This window comes from Balaenoptera ricei, chromosome 5, assembly GCF_028023285.1.
Source record: "Balaenoptera ricei isolate mBalRic1 chromosome 5, mBalRic1.hap2, whole genome shotgun sequence".
Taxonomy (NCBI): domain Eukaryota; kingdom Metazoa; phylum Chordata; class Mammalia; order Artiodactyla; family Balaenopteridae; genus Balaenoptera; species Balaenoptera ricei.
The window spans coordinates 122,855,267-122,875,147 of record NC_082643.1 but is presented as its reverse complement, the minus strand read 5'-3'; the positions used below and the strand labels follow the sequence as shown (position 1 = coordinate 122,875,147).

The 19,881-nt window shown below is 37.9% G+C and overlaps 1 protein-coding gene across 1 annotated transcript in view; it reads left to right on the top strand.

Moving 5' to 3' along the window:
- Positions 1-19,881, top strand: part of TNIP3 (TNFAIP3 interacting protein 3) — a 101,467-nt gene that overhangs the window by 78,656 nt on the left and 2,930 nt on the right. Inside the window, exons 9-13 of the mRNA XM_059923851.1 lie at positions 1,706-1,825; positions 4,695-4,820; positions 8,953-9,003; positions 9,905-10,003; positions 13,294-13,354. Of these exons, the coding sequence (XP_059779834.1) occupies positions 1,706-1,825; positions 4,695-4,820; positions 8,953-9,003; positions 9,905-10,003; positions 13,294-13,354 (457 nt within the window). The remainder of the gene's footprint in view (positions 1-1,705; positions 1,826-4,694; positions 4,821-8,952; positions 9,004-9,904; positions 10,004-13,293; positions 13,355-19,881) is intronic.

The window sequence follows — 19,881 nt, the reverse complement described above, 5'->3', positions numbered from 1 at the left end:
GAATAAATGTCTACTAGACTCACCTTTCGTTTATGACTCATTTGCAAAATTTCTAGAAGTCTGAATAGCATGAAAGGTAGATCAGAAAATTCAAATATTACAAGACCTACAAAAATAGTCTATTCATAGCTGTAGGATATAGAACCAGCATATTTGATTATCTTGACTCACTTGGCTCACCCCACCCTAGATTCTATTACTAGTGACACATTTTTTAAAAATATAACTATTATGATAATTCCTAGAACTATGTAGCTTAGCAATAAATTCTAACAAAACATAAATTATTAAACAACTTCTGTTGTCTAATAATTCTTGGAGGAAGAAAAAAGTTCTTGTTTTTCTTACAACTACCTGAAAAATGATATTTACATCAGGCTAGACTATAAGACATTCTATTAGGAAATTTCTAATCTTAACTATGCATATTTAAGACCTTAAATTTGCTTTTCTTTTCTATCCTTATGACCATATTGTATAGTAATGCAGGGAAGTGAGTTACTAATAGATTCATCAAATGAACACCATCGAAGCTACTAAAGAAATACAGAGGTAGTAAAGTCTTGGAGCTTTGGAAGTGAACCTTTTCTATTTGTATAGAGGACTCATTTGATAATGAGCAAGTAGTCATATTGTGTGTGGGCTCTGAGACCACAACAGGATGAGGTATGTTCTGTCACAATTTTTGGTGACCGTTTTATTTAACTCATCATGAGCCAGAAGTCTTCAGAATAGAGACAATGTCTTTCATATAATCTGAAAAAGTATAGTATATATAAGAGTGCCATGGAATTATGAGTAAGGATGATGATCTGGTTGGCAAATCTAAGTGTCTCTTATTCGCTTCACTTCCTCACCCCACGGTGAAAACACCAAGTTGTACTGCATGTCAAGAAAGCAGAGCACTCTCTCCACCCTCTAGTGGGTTAATGGATGTTTTATTGGAGAATAAATATGACTGTGTCTAGGCCAAGGCATGTTATGCTGAAGGAGTACAGAGCAGAACCGTACAACAGTGGATAATGAATCTGCCTGGGTTTCCATTTATGTGAGTTTCCCTCTGTCCTGTAAGGGACATGGTTATAGAGCAGAAATACATTATTCAAAATGCCATCTGATGGGGATATATGTATATGTATAGCTGATTCACTTTGTTATAAGCAGAAACTAACACACCATTGTAAAGCAGTTATACGTCAATGAAGATATATTTTTTTTAAATGTCTTCTGAGATCAGGAGCTCAGCTTTTGAGGAATGCAGATTCTCAGGCCCTGCTTCCAGATATACTGATTCAGGATCCCTGGAGGCAATACCCAGGGGTGGGCGTGTTTGCTACCTCTCCAGGTGATTCTGATGCTCCCTAAATCTTGAGCCTTATTGATGGAGCATATATTTGACTGAAGCGGAGACTCTAGAGAATGGCTGTGTATCTGTTTTCCACTCATGGTTGACTAGGTGGAAGGGGCTCTAACACCAAAGCCTTCTCAAGTAACAATGAGAGTTGAATAACATAAGCACCATCATGGAAAAAAGATGGAGATTCTGAAAAAAATGCATATATGAAGAAAGTTACTCAGTGATGAAAGTAGCATTAAAAATGAAATTCTACCTTAGGAGTGCATTTGAGATGACTGTAAGAATTGTAGAGAAATTCATATGATGTGGCAACTCTCAGGCCAACAGTGTGCTTATCTTATAACACAGGCCCTTCAGGATGCCTTGAAGATGGAGTGTTCTTCATCTCCTGAGGACTGTTTGGGGAAGTCTGAAATGGAGTGCAGCCATGAGGAGATGAGAACAGAAATGGAAGTTCTCAAACAGCAGGTGAGAAGTTGAAAGTGGAGCGATCATGCAGAGAACTTAGGGCCCATTGTTCACGCTGCTTTAGCCAGTTCTGGAAGTCCTCCTATTCAAAACGTGTCAAAGGTTTTTGCATATATTTTAATTAGAATTACCTAATTTTAAAGCTTTATGGGAAAATATAGATCCCCTAGTCCAACTCTCACACTTTATAAAAGAGAAAATTGAGTTTCAGATGGGTTAAGTGGCTCGCCCAAGATCCTACACTTAAAAAGGGGGCATGCTAATTAACCTTTTAGTGAAATTCTATTAGCACTGGGTCTAGAGGGTTTCATGTAGACATGATTTATTTTGAAGACACTATTAACCCAAACTCTGGACCTTTTCAGAAAATGGTAGCAGCCGGGCTATTATTCTGTAGCTGTAGGCCTCTGGGCTTTTGAACAATGAGGGCAGCTTTAAAGGGAATACTCTGCACAATCACAGTCACTGAAGAGCCAGGTCTGTTCATCTACCCCTACATACACATGGCACCACCTAGGAATTTACTGATGTACAATGGTTTCCTCCTCCTACCTCGCCCAACTTCACTCACTGTTTCCAAGTGCACAGCAAGAGTAAAGGGTGTTCTCTCTAAGCTTCTGCATGCACCAGCTACATAGGGCTGTGGGGATATAGCACTGCCTAAACTACTTGAGTCTAATTTTAGTTCAGCCAGCTGGAGCTGGCTTGGCTGAGGAGCCACCCATGCATATCACATCTCTTTTCCTGTAAGAGGTTAAATAAACGAATATAAGCAAAGGGCTGGAACAGTTCAAAGTGATATTGATAAGTACAGGAAATATAGGAATTCCAGTCCCGGAAGCACACATTGTCAGTAATATGTTAGCAATGGCAGGGGCAGGGGATAGGATGTCATAGAACAAAGAGCCGAGAAGTATTATTTTCTGATGCCCCTGGGTATGACTTGTTGGCTGTTTTGCTCTGAGCAAGTGCCAATTACAAGGATTCCTGATGCAATACAAGGAAGAATAGAGCAATTGTGATGTTGTTGTTGTTATTTACTTTATTGTTATTACTTCATAGGAAGTAACCTATCTATAAATCTAAAAAATTCAGAGCATTTGACATAAAGTTGGATTTTCTCTTCCATCAACTCAGTTTGAATAATCTGCTTCATTACATTCAGGATCAAATATACAGCTTGAAAATAGACCCATGGAAAGAATAAGTGTATAATCAGAGTGTTAAAACTGCCAAATTCTCAACCCCTAAAGTACCACTGGCGCTAGCCAGGATTCCTCTGAAAAAGGTACTGCTTACGTTCAGACACCTGAGTCATCTTCAGTGCTCCCATATAATGTACACCACATGCGAGAGAGTTGCTCTTACACGTGTTTACCGTAAAGGTTTAATTCGTATTTGATACAGACAATGGCAGGTATTCTTCTCATAAACCCCAAGAGTAGACCAGAATCCATCTCCTTCGTTTCTGTATGGCCCTTTTGCTAGCTTTCGGCATTCACATTTTAACTGTGCACATTTCTAATTGGGTACCCACAATCATTACATCACCAAGTGCTGCGTGAAACCCTAAAGGATTTAAATTCACAAAGAAACTGAGCTTGAATCTTGGCCATCTAAGTGATGAAATTGCTATCAGTGCTGTGTTTGATACAGAGTGTTCTGTTCTAATCAGATGGACTTCTCCCACTTCAGATGCCTCTGGTAGTTATTTACAGAGCATTGGTTTAACTGTGTCTGGATTTGAATCTCAGCTCTCAACCAAAAAAAAAAAAAACACCCCAAAACAAAATGTCAGCTTGGCTGGGTATAGTTCCCTTGCAACCTTCTGGTGGCTAAAGCCTTGAAATTAAATATGTATATCTGCATCTAGATCCATGTAAAATGTTTAATTCTCCCCCTTGCCTATTACATTTTGTTCTATTATTATTGACTTAAAATTGATAATCCTTTAGTTAAAATTTGTTGCACTGTTGCTGATGGTGGTGCAATGTGCATTAACTTTAATAGACGAAATCTAGCTACTAGGTTCGCATGTAAGTTGTAGTTTAAATCTGGTTTTAGAGGAATTCCTTTGCTTCATTTCTTAAGCTTCATTTGTTTTCATAACTCCACATTCTAGTCTCCAAGCCATCAGCCAACACTACTCCAATTAAAACAACAATAATTAAATCTGTTTTTGGGGGTTGGTTTTGATTACTTTTCTGGAATATTTGGAGTACCTCTTGAGAGGCATTCCACTAGAATGTTACTCTTTTTTATGATATACTCCCACAATTATTTATAAAGGCCAACTCTGGTGAATATCTTTCAATAAACATGCTTTGCTTTCCCACATACATGAGCCTTCCATTTCTGTCTTGTGCTAAACTTATAATTTATATTTAGAAACTTTGGCATGTCAGTTTTTAGTGGCTTCACTTAGCAGCTATTGTCAGTAAACTGTCTTTCAGAACTTCAAGCAATATTTATACATCAAAGCCTTGTTTTAGAGATGGATGATTTGCTCCAAAACAGTGAAACTTAACACTGATGGGGTGGGAGGAGCAAGGCTTCATCACAATAATGGAATATGCAATAAAAAATCGGTGAGGGGAATTATTTTCAAAATATCCATGTTATTACTTTACTTATGAATTTCTGATATATGCTCAAGGAGCAAAAAGTTGAGAACTGCCATTATAAGCAAAGTGAAAGATAAAATTATAGCCATATGTATCAAGATAGAGCCCCACCATAAAGAAATATTCATGAAAAGAGGACGGGAATGTCTCAGATTGGACAAATGCAGATAGCACCACTCCAGAACTCATTTAAATGGCTTAAGAGAAAAGGAAGCTAGCAGTAACAGTAAGTTAATATTTCCTAGGTGCAAATATACGAAGAAGACTTCAAAAAGGAGCGATCAGACCGAGAAAGACTTAATCAACAAAAAGAGGAGCTACAGCAAATTAATCAAACTTCTCAAACCCAGTTGAACAGGCTGAATTCTCAGGTATAAGTCCAAATAATCTTTGCCAGCACGTATGTATTTTATTTTTATTTTCTCATTTAAAAATCCAGACATTTTGGCTTCTGTTAATTGCCGTTGGATTTTTTTTTTTTTTGAGAGATTAGCACCTGGTATGAAATCATTCTTAAACAATCCTGTAAAGAGATGAAAATGACTAGAGATTTCTTTCATCTTAAGTATATTAAGGAGTTTTCCAAGAAATCGGATTCCAAAGACTTTTATAAAATCCAATTCTTTTGATCTTTTTCTCATAATATTTATCTTGGTAGAATGGGAGTTGGAACTACCTAGCACTCAAATTCAAAGCCAAAACACTCTAGTACAGTAAAGTTGTTTCTAAATTCTTATCAATTTCTTTGAAGGGCTATGTTGGAATGTTCTTGTCTTCTAAAAACACACATACTAAATGTCATTTATATACCTAGTGAAACCAAGAATTTTGTTCAGTGGGTTCCCAGATTTAAAGTAACTGGAGTGCTCTCAAGGAAGCCAGATAATGTTAGCCACTTTATTAGAATAGAATATTAAATGTAAGCATACTAAAATTAGGTACAATAGAATTTATTAAACATAGACTCGGGAAGTTGCCGTGATGGGTAAATATTGATGTTAATGAGGGAAATGTAGCTAACACAAATTTGGCTTAAGAAAAAACAGTGAACCACGAAATTTTTAATTTGCAAAATTATGCAGTGTTTTTCAATAAACAAGAAATTGTTGTGGGACAGGTTGTGACAGCTCTGTAGCTTCAAGATTATTACTCTTAGAAGAGATTTTAAACTTTGTCATCCCCTTCTTCCTAATACAAAGTAGATTGTGAGTTAAATTTAGTTTCTTCTTTGACATCTTTTTTAAAGATTAACTTTAAGTTCCTAGTTTTACATGGAGAATTATTTGGCAGAACCATTTCCTTTCTAAGAAACTGGAAGGAATAAAATAACGGTAAAAATATAATAAACTGCTTTTTCTGAAAATAATTCATGCAGCATACTTTTACAACAGTGGGTGAGAAAATGTTCTGATTGTTCTTGGTGAGAAAATCACTGTCTCAATTTGTATGCCTTACCTGCAAAGCTGCCTTAATTTTTTTGAAGTTGTCACTGCACAAATCATTTTACTTCCTGCCATATTTTAATTTTATTCATTCTACTACATTAAATTCAGATTGATGATAAATATTTGTCTAGACTGGCAATGTTCTTGCCATTATAAAAGCTGTAGTACAGCCAGAAACACACAACCAGATACTTACATTATAGACTGTAATTCACAGTAATTTTCATTCCTGTGTCATCTGTAATTTTTGACTGATATCAAAAAATAAATGTATTGTCTAATTACAGTACAGTATAACTGCTTATGAACTAGGGGAGGATCCTAGTGATATGCTAAAACTATCAAAATTTTCTATATAATGATAATCCAAGCATTTATTCTTCAAAAGTCTAATTTACTCAGGTGAAAGGAAGACAGAATTCACCAGATGTAATAGATGGTTTAACAATCTGTGTTAAATGTATTAACAGCAGATTAAATGCCGTGATAGAATAGGCATTACCTTATTTGAGTAGCATATTACCTGTGGTCCAAACGGACCACTTGACCAAAGGAATTTTTAGGTCAAATCGATCTGCCACTAGTTGCTTACATACCAGAGTTTATTCTTCCTATCACGAAGGACATTTTAAGGCAATGACTGGTAAAACAGTCAGTGTGGTGAAGTGAAAGATACTTAGGAGATCCTTAAGGATAAAAGGCCAATGTTCATGCCTGCTTTGACAATCAGTGAGGACCTTGATCAAATATTCAACCTTTCTGTGCTTTCTTTTCTTCATCTGTAAAATGAAAAAGTTGGAGTAGATGATCTCTAAAATGTTTCTTATAACTCTAAAACCTCTGTCTCTAAAAGTAAGTTGCTTAACCTCTCTTAGCATAGTCACCTGTAAAATATAGATAATGATACCTACCTCATGACTTCACAAAGTTGTTCTCAGGGTTAAGTGAAAAAAAATCTATGCAGAAACATCTAGTTCAAGTAATGGCTCACAGGTATTTCATAAATAATCTGATGGAAGGGAGAATTTTTAATAGTTTCATTTAGTTGTATAATTAGCCTGCCACATTCAGTGCCTCGTAATCTAATTTTGATGCTTTCTTTCTGCAAGGCATTCTGCTATATGCTGTGAGGGAACTAAAAAATGATCCATTCTATTAAAAGACTCACAAGATAATGAGGGGGACATATATAGTCTGTCCTCATCATTTTTGCAGATTCCATTTTTGTGAATTTGCCTACTCACTAAAATATATTTGTCACCCCAAAATCAATTTTTCTGCCACCTTTAAGGTCATTTGTGAACTTGTACAGAGCAGCAAAATACTTGAGCTTCCTGACACACTTGTTCCCAGTGGAGGTCCAACAGGTGATGCTGTCTTCTTTCAGATCTCATACTGTGAAAAGCGTCCTTTTCATGGTCTATATAGTGCCACATTTTTCACATATTTGTGCTTTTTGGTGGTGATTTCACTTTTTTAAAATAAATTTATTCTATTTATTTTATTTTTGGCTGCATTGGGTCTTCGTTGCTGCATGTGGGCCTTCTCTAGTTGTGGTGAGCGGGGGCTACTCTTCGGTGTGGTGCATGGGCTTCTCATTGCGGTGGCTTCTCTTGTTGTGGAGCACGGGCTCTAGGCGCGCAGGCTTCAGTAGTTGTGGCACACGGGCTCAGTAGTTGTGGCTCGCGGGCTCTAGAGCACAGGCTCAGTAGTTGTGGTGCACGGGCTTAGTTGCTCCGCAGCATGTGGGATCTTCCCGGACCAGGGCTCGAACCCGTATCTCCTGCATTGGCAGGCGGATTCTTAACCACTGCACCACCAGGGAAGCCCCCGGTGATTTCATTTTTTCTAAGTGGCCCCCGAGCATAGTGCTGAAGTGCTGTCCAGTGTTCCTGAGCACAGGAAGGCTGTGACGTGCCTAATGGAGAAAAGGCATGTGTCAGATAAGCTTCATTCAGGGATGAATATAGAGCTATTGGTCATGAGTTCAATGTTAATGGATCTATAATATTTATTAAATGAGGTGTCTTTAACAGAACACACATAAAACAAAATAATGTATTGATTGATTTACAAAAATGGCATGACCAGAAGCTGGTAGGAAACTAAGCCTGCATTTCCCTGGGAGAAATGGTTCAGTGTTTGCTACTTCAGTATTCTCAGTGACTTTATAGAGCATAACTACCATGAATCATGAGAACTGACTGTACATAGTACACATTAGACTATAAAAAGTCATATAGTAAATGTAAAATGCTATCTATATGGGACGACCAAAGGAGAGAATAATTCTGATAGGTAGGACTTGGAAAGATATCATACAGTAGGGGACATTTGACCTTGCTTTATAGGGATATAAGGATGACAATAGCATTACTAAAGAGTCCAAGGAAAACCAGCTTTCCCTAGATGTGTCAGATGTTGGGGGAACCCAGCATAGGTGACTCTGCTGGATGAGGTTGGACCTTAAATAGTGAGAAGCATGAAGTGTAGCAGTGTGCCTTTGAACAAGTTACTCAGCATCTCATGCCTTAGTGACCTCATCTGTAAAATAGGAATAATAATGTTAAGTATCACATAAGGGTATTGGGAAGATTGAATGTGAGTTATTAAGTGTAAAGCACTTAGATCACTGTCTGGCATGTATTAAGTGCATATGCAACTTCTAAAATTTATTGTGGAAGCCTTTGACTGTACAATTGACCAATTCCAATTACATTCAATAAGCAGTAGAAGCTGTTTCTATATCCATATCTATGTCTATAGCTATATTTATATCTAGAGCTAAATACATCAACCTAAAACTGAGAATTATAATGGCCCCAACAAATTGGAATAACAATTTTAAACTATCCAACTTTCCAAACTTCATTTGGGAATTTCAAGATAGAACCAGTGCCTGTCTGAAAAATCCAAAACTCAGCTATTTTCGTTGGCATGACTGTTATCAATGCTTCACCCCCTGGATTTCTGAGTAGATCACTGCCCTCTGGGCCAAGAGTAGCTTTAGAACATTTGACCTCTTTCTGATATACAAATGCCTTTGTTTTGTCCACAGATAAAAGCTTGTCAGATGGAGAAAGAAAAACTAGAAAGGCAATTAAAACAGGTATGTTGATCCTTACTTAAATTCACCAGCCCTCTTGTCGTGTTTGAAATGCCAACTTTAAGTTTTACTCACACATTTATTCCCAAGTACAGCAGTTCCTCATGGTCCCAATTGAAGGCATTTTCAAGCTCTGCTACAGATGGCCTAGGACAACTCATGCTTTTCATTGTCAACTAAAATGTCAGTGGAGAGTTAATGCTTAGGTACCACCAAGGCCTCTCAACCCTAACACTCTTGAAAAGCACATGTTACAGAACACGTTTTTACAGTAGCACAAGCTTTAGTGTGTGTTCATGCAAACGGAGATTTCTCCATAGACTCACAAACTCCTGGGAAATATATTTCCTTGGTATTCCTTGCAGTTGCTTCCACAACAGTGGAAAACTACGTCAAAGACTTGTGCCTTCTTTTGAGAAAGTAGAGTGTCTTCTTGGGTATTGGAGCATTCTATTCCATTGGTTCGCTAGTAGCCTTAAGGAATGAATATTGTTTCTCTTAATTCCTAATTTTCTCTCTGGACTTTAGTTATGTCATCAGTGTCTCTGGCTGCAGTTTACGAAAATTTATTTTATGGCTTAAAGGCTGGTTCTTCTTAAGCAAGGACTCTGTGAAGATAACTCAGAGACACAAAGTTAACTCTACATACATTTTCAAGTGTTTCTAATTTCTTCAACATGGAAAAGTAGCTACAGCTTCACCTTAAGTAAAATTTGGCCTGTGAGCTTCATCTGTATCAGTCCAGAGTCTGCATTGACAGGCCTCCTATCTTGAATTTGTATTATGCCAGATTTAGGCTAAACCTTAAGATTTCAACCAAACTTTGTGGTTGTATAAAACAAGTGTCAGTGTGATTCCCCAATTTCACCCACTTCCCGTGAACCAACAGCATTGTTCTCCTCAGATGTATTTCCCAACCAGTAACTACGGCTGGAATTTCCACCTGCGGGATCCATGCCTACCGACAGGCCCTGGGGCTGTGCAGGATCTACAGAGGTTCCCAGTAAGTAAGAGCTCTCATTGCAACAAATAAGTGCTTATATCTCTAATAAGTGCTAATATTCTCTTTTGGTAGAAATGATGTCTGTCTCAGGAATTTTGGCACATAATACTGTCTACATAAAGAGTCTCTATTTATCTCAGCCTCTAATTTGCAGAGTTGCAGTGGTCTATGTACACTATAATTATCTTTGGGACACTGTATCCATAGGACATATAGATAGGAATACATTAACTGAAAGGTATCGAATTGAGCTAAAATTCCAGGAACAAACATATAACATTTTATATGGGTCATTTTTAATGACATACCTGACTCTACCAAAGACATTTCTGTGTATAAAGAAAAGCAAAATGAATATAGCAAAACAGTCTGGGAGATGCCTTTTTCAGTTGTAGACTTATATTCAACTACTATGAATATTGCTACATCTGTGCAAAATAGTTTTTGACATTTTCCAGTTGAAAGGATCTTCTTAAAGGATCCAAGAAAAAGTGACCCACTTAAGTTGCTCTCTATGGCTGTGTCTACCCAAGCAAAATGAAGTGAACAGTGGAGCCATTAGTTGTGAGTGAAATTGATTTGGACAGTCAACCTGAATAAGTCAGACCCAGAGCACCCTCCCTTTCCTTCTCAATAACAGTGTTCCACCCACCCTCCCCCATGGTCTGGAAGTTTGTCTCTACTCTCTATTTTTGCCTACATAGACAGAATCTTTATAAAGGAAATAAATCATGCATTTTTCTGCATTTTGGATTGGCTCAGACAACCTCCTCCCCCTTAGTTATTATTAACTGTGTTTCTAATTAGGAAAAGAATCTGAGATTTTAAATGGGATTTTCCTAGCAGGACACTTAAGGAGTACATAGTTCTCTTAGCTGCCTGAAACTTCTCACACTTTTGTATTTGAGTGTGACTCAGAAGCCCTTTTCCCAAGAGAGGAGATAATGACTCTTTGGGTGGTGGAAGGATGTCAGAATTTAATGAGCATCTCTTATTTGACCCTGGTGTGACACAGCATACAGCTGAGAATTTGGTTCTTTTTGTGTTGTTGTTGGTTGCTTCTTCTGTCTGCTCTCCCGCCTCCAATTTTTTTTTCTTTACCCGTTTGCTTACTTTTTACTTTTCACTAGAAACATTTCTGGGAATCTCCAAACACAGCTATCATTCTGGATTTTTTTCAGAATGTAGAAGGAAGTTAATATTGTGGGAAACAAAGAGATAGAAATTTACTAAGGAGTTTAGTTGTCTGCAGGTTTGGGAATTGGGGGAAATACTCTCGTGGAAGGTTAACTATAAATCCAATGAGTCATTCAAGTTTGCCTAGAAGTAAAAATGACTATTTTCTTCAAATCTTCGTTTGTGTAAAGAAGGCAGAAGTTCACCTACTATAAAAGCTCATCAAACCTTTTCTATCAATTACAAGAGATTAGGCAGTCCAGATCACTTAAAATTATCACCAAATAAACATCTGTGTTTGAAACAAGATTCCAAGCCATGTAATGACTACATTTTCAATCAGTATTCACTTAAACAAAATCTCAGTATAAGGAGAGAAATTACATTTTTCATGTAATTTCATTTTTCATTTTTCATTTTAAAAGAAAATTTCATGTTTCATGCTTATTTCTAAGCCTGAATTAAAGCACATGCGATAGTGTTTGTAAAATTATGGTATATTCACCTTCTTTTGGCAACTGTCCTGGAATATAAAACTGAGGTTCATGTCACTTATCCTATGTGTTATTTGAGACATCTAAAAATAAACGAGGAGATGAAAAACGGAGGTGATCTCATTTCCTCTTTTAGCTTTTTGTGGACCAAAAAGAGCCAAGAGCCTAGGTGTCTGAGTGAGGGTAACGTGGGGTCAGACAGTACCAAATGCAGCATTTCTTAGCGTCTTAGATAATTGAACTCTTAGGCTACTTTCAGTGGTCTGGCAGCCTTGTAAAATGCCCCCTATTGGCTCGTTGTTAGAGAAAATTCTCCTGAGTTATTTTCAGGTGGTAATTGGATAATAGAACAAAAGGCCTGTGTTCTCTGTGTCTTGGAGAGAGGTAGAGGAAGCAGGAATAAGCATCTGGAGCAGGAAGACAAACCAACCTCCTTGGCAGGTAAAGTTGAGATTCCTCTGGTCTAAGTGGTTAAATACAAAGATTCTGGCCTTGGAACTGTATTTTGAAATTCAGGTCTATAGTTTATGATTTATCTCAATGCAATTTGTTTAACAGGTTTCCTGATGTTCAATGTCTAGCTGTTCTTAATTGGTGTAAATCTAGGGAAAAAATCCCAAGAGAAAAATCCAAGTCTACCCTCTCTTCTCACTGACTTTCTAGTCTAAACTAAGCAATTTAGAATAGTTTCTGCAGAGCAACATTACAAAGGGAAAGCTTTTCGCTCCTTTACCATCCTAAGCCTCTATAAGCCATGTCCTCATGTAATGGCTTAGATTCCTTCCTTGAGCCACCAGAAAACATTAAACTTGTACACTGTTGTCTTGGTCTTCCTGTTGCCTCCTGTGCGAGGGTTTTTTTTTTTTTTTTTTTTAAATGTCTATTTTTCTTTCCAGTTTTATTTATTTATTTATTTTTAATAGCTACTTTATTTATTTATTTATTATTTTTGGCTGTGTTGGGTCTTCGGTTCGTGCAAAGGCTTTCTCTAGTTGCGGCAAGCGGGGGCCATTCTTCATCGCGGTGCGGGGACCGCTCTTCATCGCGGTGCGCGGGCCTTTCACTATCGCGGCCCCTCCCGTTGCGGGGCACAGGCTCCAGACGCGCAGGCTCAGTAGTTGTGGCTCACGGGCCCAGCTGCTCCGTGGCATGTGGGATCTTCCCAGACCAGGGCTCGAACCCGTGTTCCCTGCATTAGCAGGCAGATTCTCAACCACTGCGCCACCAGGGAAGCCCCTGTGCAAGGGTTTTATAAAGAGTATTTGTTGATGATAAATTCTTTTGTTTTATTTATGGGCTATAGTAAGTTTTACAAAAGTGTTTATACTTCTGCACATATCCAAAACACATCTGTGTTTTTTTTTAAAAAAAAAAGCCACAATCCCAAAGTAGTAGACATTCTGGCTGAACACAGAGTGGATTTAAGGAGGGGGGTAGGGAGATGGTAATAGTGATGAGGGAGATAAGAGGGGTGAGCAAGATTGGCCACAGGGTTGGATAGAAACCCCTTTTGTGTTGCCTGCATAACAACAGCCACATAGGGTACTTATATTTTTAACATGCCCCTATGTTTGGTTTGAAGCCCATGTTGCTATAATAATGTTTTATTGTTCCACGCAGCCAGACTATCAGTGGTATGCTCCCGACCTGTTTCCGCCAGATGTGCAGGACAAGGCGAATGGTAAGACCGCAGCTGTATTGAGCATTCTTTCATGTTTACATTTTAATGGGCTCTTTTGGGGATGTTTACTCGACATACATTCACTCATACTCGGGGAGGACCCACTATAAAGTTGAGTTGCATACACAACTCTAATGTGATGCACCTGGGGTTAAATTGAACTCCTTTGGAAAAAGAAAATGTTCGAATGCAGAAATGCATGGATCTCAGTTCTGGCTTCTGTTCCTATTCCATCTCAGAGTCAGTATTCCATCTGGGGTTAGAAATGAGAACTTCCAGCAGAGCTGCATTATAACAACAACAACAAAGTTCCGTGATTCTACTGCAAAAGACAGATGCACATCCACTATTCCAGGTTGAGTTTGCTAGACAGATGTTTTAAATGTCACTGGCAGACAGACAGAGGAAACCAAAGGCTCAGAGCTGTGTTCCCTAATGACTAAATGTCAGGCTCCAAGTTTAGGCCAGAGTTGCCCACAACGCCCACTTCTAAGTATGCTGAGAAAAATGAAAAAGTCACCTACCAAGTACTCACAACTAAGAGTACTCTTTTACCCTATTTTTCTTTGGTTTACCATTCTCTTCTTTCTTTCCAGAATCTGCTATACTTTCTACTGCTTGTTTCTCTGGTCTCATGAGGTCACCCAGGAGTGGGCTGAATAAACTGGGCTATAATTATAATCCCTCTTCTGTTTTCATCACATATAATCAAAAGTCAGCAATGTCTGCTACATGTTTAAAATTCCATATGACACTTACCTGTGACTCTAAGTTGTTAATTTCCAGAGATTGGAATCTATCTACAAAAGCTGAAGAGGAGCCATATTCCAATTTCAGGCCATACTTGGAATGTTATCTCATTTAGTTCAGATCTGAGGTCACAGAATTCTAGTGTTTAGTACAAGGAATCCATTATGGAGTGGAAGGAGAGAGCCAGGGATGCCATAAGTAATTTTCCAGTTGGGAACTTCACAAGTCCAAGGGCTTTTCATGGTCGTCTCCGTAAATGGAGCCTCCTACAGTTGTGCAGCCCACAACCTGGGCAGCTGTACACAGCAGCACTGACGGTGGCAAAGGCCGTAGCTCACAGCAGCATTATGCAGAAGAAAGATAAAAAGTGGGAACTCTATAATAAAATGTCTAGGTATTTATCAGAAAACTGTAGGACTTTCTTTTTTCTTTTCTTTCTACTACTAATATAACCATTGGTTTTAATGAAGTTCTTGGGTTCCAGTCATAAAGGAGAGCTTTTAATAGAAAGGCATACTATTAACCATAATGATTGTTGCATAATGTCTGTGTTTCTGAAATGCATTAGCTGAGTTGCCACGCGATTATAATGTCCCATTTTATATTATATTGGTCTGGAATGAATATTAAAGATATTTTCTCCTGAGTTGGAGTTCAATCACTAGAAAATACAATTATGCAGTAGTAATTCAGTAATATCATAAAGCCATTTATATATCACTATTGTATTCGTCCTGGACCAAAGTAATAGAAACTAATGATTATATAAAATAGGAATGAATTGTGATGATCTTCAGAAACTAAATAACAAGCAAAAATATAATTTTATAGTCAGTGTGTGAAACCGACTGATTTTTGTCTACTTGGGAAGAAATATAAGAGCTCTGTGATGTATAAACATGTTGTGTGACAGGGTCTACATATATAAAGTAAGTTTTGTTATTATACCATTTTACAGATGAGGAAACTGAGGCTTGGAGAATTTAAGTAGCATGCCTAAATCACAGAGTTAGGAAGATTTCACCCTGGGATTAGATTCCAGGTGAATAACACTTCAAAACCTGTGCTTGAATCATATCCTGTAGTGCCCTTGAAAACCTACCTCTCTTACTATATTAAAATTCTCTAAAATGGTAGATATAAAAATGACAATGGGCATTTTAACTTGGATAATTATAGGTCTAGTATCTAACCCTCAATAATCTCTTCTTCCTAAGAACTCATAGCATATATTATCTGTGCTTCTCATTCGACACTTAGAATATCACAGGTAAAAGACACAGTACTATGTAAGAATAAGTGCATAATAAATGTGTTATGAGGTAAATCTTGCTTGGGCAGTCCTGGTGGAAACTGAAGGGTTATATTACCATTTGAAACCTGTCCTCTGTACCAGCACGGCTCTGCAGCTGACCGTGGCTTGTCTAGAGCAGGGAAGAGGGCTGATCATGACTAAGGGACTATTATAGAAAGAAACTCCTTACTTTAAAATCTACCTGCTTAGAACTCCTGTTGCCCCTCTTCTTGCTTCCAAAGCTGATGCTGTTTCAAAGCTCAAGCCAGGTCATGGCACTTGGCAGGAGCTCTGAAATCACCCTTGTCACAAACATCCCACGTGCCCTTATTTAATTTCGGTAGTGATTCTTGTTATTTTTTGTTTTATTTAATTGGAAAGCTCCTTTTGCTTTGTCGATCCAACACAATTGCTCAGAGTTCTTAAAAATAATTGTGTAGTATTGATTGTTAAAAAAAATATGGGTTTAAAGAGCTTTTATTATAAAGATATTTTTATTGTCTCATTATATGACCAATACATTTATTCTCCACTATTCAAGAATATACTGCTAGTCAATATAGCCTGTGTTTTGGACTAGAAATACCAAAATGCAAGCAATGGAAAGAAAAATGAGTGGAAAAATTAGACTGTTTCTGATAATCTATAAACAAACTATTTCTGAAAACTGCTATACATTTTATTCATATAATAAATACTTAAAATATTTTATTTATATTTAAATAAAAAGGATCCTTTTTAAAATGTGGATATTTAAATTAATATTAATTAGTACATATGCTTCCTAGATTGTCCTAGTTCTTGGTTTTTATTAATTTCCTATTACTCCTGACAAATTTATTTTTCTGACCCCAATATAAGTAGGATATTTTTGTCTTAGTATCTTCCTTTATAATTATTCCTCTTATTATAATTTAACCTGAAATAGTGGCTCCAATGTCTACCCATAGAGCGGTAGCCTTGTGATTTTTAAAAGGTACAGTGAGTACAAAATGGGTGACTAAACGACTCTGCTACCACTAGAGCCTCCTCTGACATTCCCAGGGTCTGCGACAAGAACACAAGGAAAGCTGCATACTTTATTTGTAAATATTTAAACGTTATGGATCAGGCTTAGAAGCTATTAAAGTATACTCTATCCTCCTATTGATAAATATACCTGGAAGGCCAGCATCAAATTTAGAACGCTCAGATTCCAACCAGTTCTGTGCCAGAACGCAGTGGCACAGGAAGACCTGAGCCATGGCCCACCCCCTTCCCTCCCACCTACCCACTGGGAAGGGTCTTGAGCGTGAATTTGAGGACAGCCAGCAGGCACATCCCAACTTCGTATACCCCTCACTACCCTACAAACAGCACCCCTTGTCTTCGGGCCTGGGGAAGAAGACCACATGGGGCCTGGAAGCAGACCCAGGGTCACCTGGCAAAGAATCTGGGGGTCTGCTTGTGGGTGCCAGGAGCTTGTTCTAAAGGAAGGTGGGCTCACATGATGAGGGGGAGTCTGGCTGGAGGAGGGCCAGAGCAGGGTCCTCTGAAGAGTGGGGACCCAGTGAAGGGCTCCCTGGCCGAGGATTAAGGTCAGTTGGTACTGAGTACAACATGGAACAGTCTTCAGGTCAACTGATTTCCAGCCTTGCTCTCAGCTACTGTCTGTGGTTATTTTAGAGTGCTTTGAGGACACAGTGAAAATCAAATCTTCTTTCAGAACCTCAAGATTTAAAGTCTCAAGGCTTTGAGACTTTCCTAGCTTTCTCTCTGCATAGCATTAAATAATGGCATTTTTCTACATGATGTAGAAAATGCAACATCTACATGATGTCCCCAGATGTCAATGGGTTACAGTTTCTGTTTAAACATGTGATTTTACAAAGAACTTTTAATCTCATTTTATCTGTTATCAGAATGAGATGCAAAATGACTTCCATGTTTGCAGAACAATTATGGCACAGTAGAGTTAGTATAACCTTGAAAGCATGTTGTTTGTTTCCTCCTTTTTGAAATGTCAAAAGGCTATGTTTTCTGACTCAATTGTATGCCAATCACTTCTGTACATTCCAAAATTTTCATATGGTGTAGAGTTGAACTTTGTCTAATGAGCTGGAGCTCAATTCTTACATATTTGGAATGGCATGAAATGTAGGCATGCAAGATTGTGTTGTGAGCAAACATCATTATTTCTTTACAGTATAGAAGATCAAAGCCCAACCATTATAATTGGCCTTTACCGATGTCTAATAATAACTAATTAATTGAATACTGCCTGAATTCATTTCCTAGGGCTACCATAATAAAGTACCACAAACTAGGTGGCTTAAAACAGCAAAAATTTATGCTCGCACAGCTCTGGAGGCTGGAAGTCTGAAATCAAGGTGTTGGTAGGGTTGTGCTGCCTTCAGAGCCTGTAGGGGAGGGTCCTTCCTTGACTCTTTCAGCCTCCAGTAGTCCCAGATGTTCCTTGGCTATGGCAGCATAACGCCAATCTCTGCCTCTCTTCACGTGGCTATCTTCCCTCTGTGTCTGTGTCTAAATTTTCCTCTTATAAGGACACCAGTCATATTGGATTAGGCTAATCCAGTGTAACCTCATATTAACCTGATTATGTCTGCAAAGCGCCTATTCCCAAATAAGGACACGTTCACAGGTACCAGGGGCAAGGACTTAAACATATCTTTTGGGGGGACACGGTTCACCCAATAACACTAACTATATGCCAGAAACTCTTTTAGGGGCCTTATATTTATTATCTCATCAAAACCTTACAGCAACCATGTGAAATGAGGACTGCCATTGTCCCTGTTTTGTAAATGTGGAAACTGAGAAGCAGAGAGATCATGTAACTTGCCCAACCCCACATGGCTGGTTATTGGCTGGGACACAGACAAGCCCACACGGTCTAGCTCCAAAGCCCACATTGTAACCACTAAGCAATATGGACCACCCCATGCTCTGCATTAAGTAAAATGTAATAGTGTTATACTTTGCATTTATTCTATTTAAATAAATTCTAATGGTCCTGTCCTGAAAGCCAGAATCTTTATTTCTCAGGGTGTGTCTTTTTATAACTGTCTTTATATTTAAACATTACAGGTGATTTTACATTGGTAAATGGCTTGGATTAGTTGGATTTTTTCCAGTTCTTAATAGTATGAAGAGATAAAGGAACCAGTGTAAATAGTAAAAAGTACTTAAGAAATGTAAGGAACAGAAGAAACTTAAAGACCATACTTTGTATAATTTTCAATACAGATGGATAAAATATTACAATATTTTTCTTTTATAAAATACATTACTTTCTTAATAAAGGAAATTAATTGAAACTTAGAGGCAGATAATTTTATGCCTGTTTCTAGATTGTTTGAAAAGAATTACAGGAGAAATGCCACCTCACCTTTAACGCTCTAAAGGTCAGCTTATCAGTAAACTAAATGATTTTGCTAAAAGAATAATAAAGTGCAAAAGTATATTTATATGTACAGGAACATATGAAAATACAGATGGTAAATATATTCCTAGTCAAACATTGATTTTATAAGCAAAGACTAAACATTCTATTTAACATTTTGTATGAATAGATATAGAAGATAGATGATAGATAGATAGATCGATCCTAGATAAGAAAAATGCACACAGTAAGTCTAGACTAGTCACAATTCCACCAGGTAAATAAAATTGTAGTAATTGTCTTAAATGGAAGATAAAAATCCATAGGGAAGGAAAGCAAGGTATATGTTTTATATATATATAAAATGTGAACTCTTAGGCATGAACAGTAAGGAAACCTAGGTAAGTAGACTTTCTGCATCCCAACTGGAAAGAAAGTCTACTTACCTAGGTTTCCTTACTGTTCATGCCTAAGAGTTCACATTCAAAGAGGTTAGTGGGCATGTAGAGAGCAGAGTCCCCTCAATCCTTTTAAAACCCCCCTGCGGCACTGATACCCCCTCCACTCTTAACCACCAACTGAACTTTAGATTCAGCTAATACTTGATGTAGAGTTGAGACATGGCTTCTGCCACCAAGATCTCTGGGGTCTATTCAGATCACTTTGGCATCAGGCTACTTAACCTGTGCTCCTGTGAACATGGAAACCTACAGTGTAACCAACACCATTAATAGATAGTTACTTACCCAATTATTGGGTGGAGTCCTTCACCAAGCAATAAGGCAAAGCCAACTCTTCCTGGCAGGTGAGGACCCACATTCCCTTGTGGTGTTTCTCTTGTCCTGCCCCCATAACTGCAGAGCCAAGTCTCATGACAGAAGTCTCTAACCAACTTCACTATATAAGGACACTCTGCCTTCCATTCAAGGAACTCAAGACCTGTATTTGCCTTTGTTCAGATTTCCATTCTGCCATGGATTATCTCATGGGTCATAGCTGCTCTCCATCTAAAACTTGGGGGTAGTAGCCCTTGCCTCTATACCTATTTCACAAGAGTTGTAAAAACTACACAGGAACTAGTTTTTCTTAATGTTTTAAGAT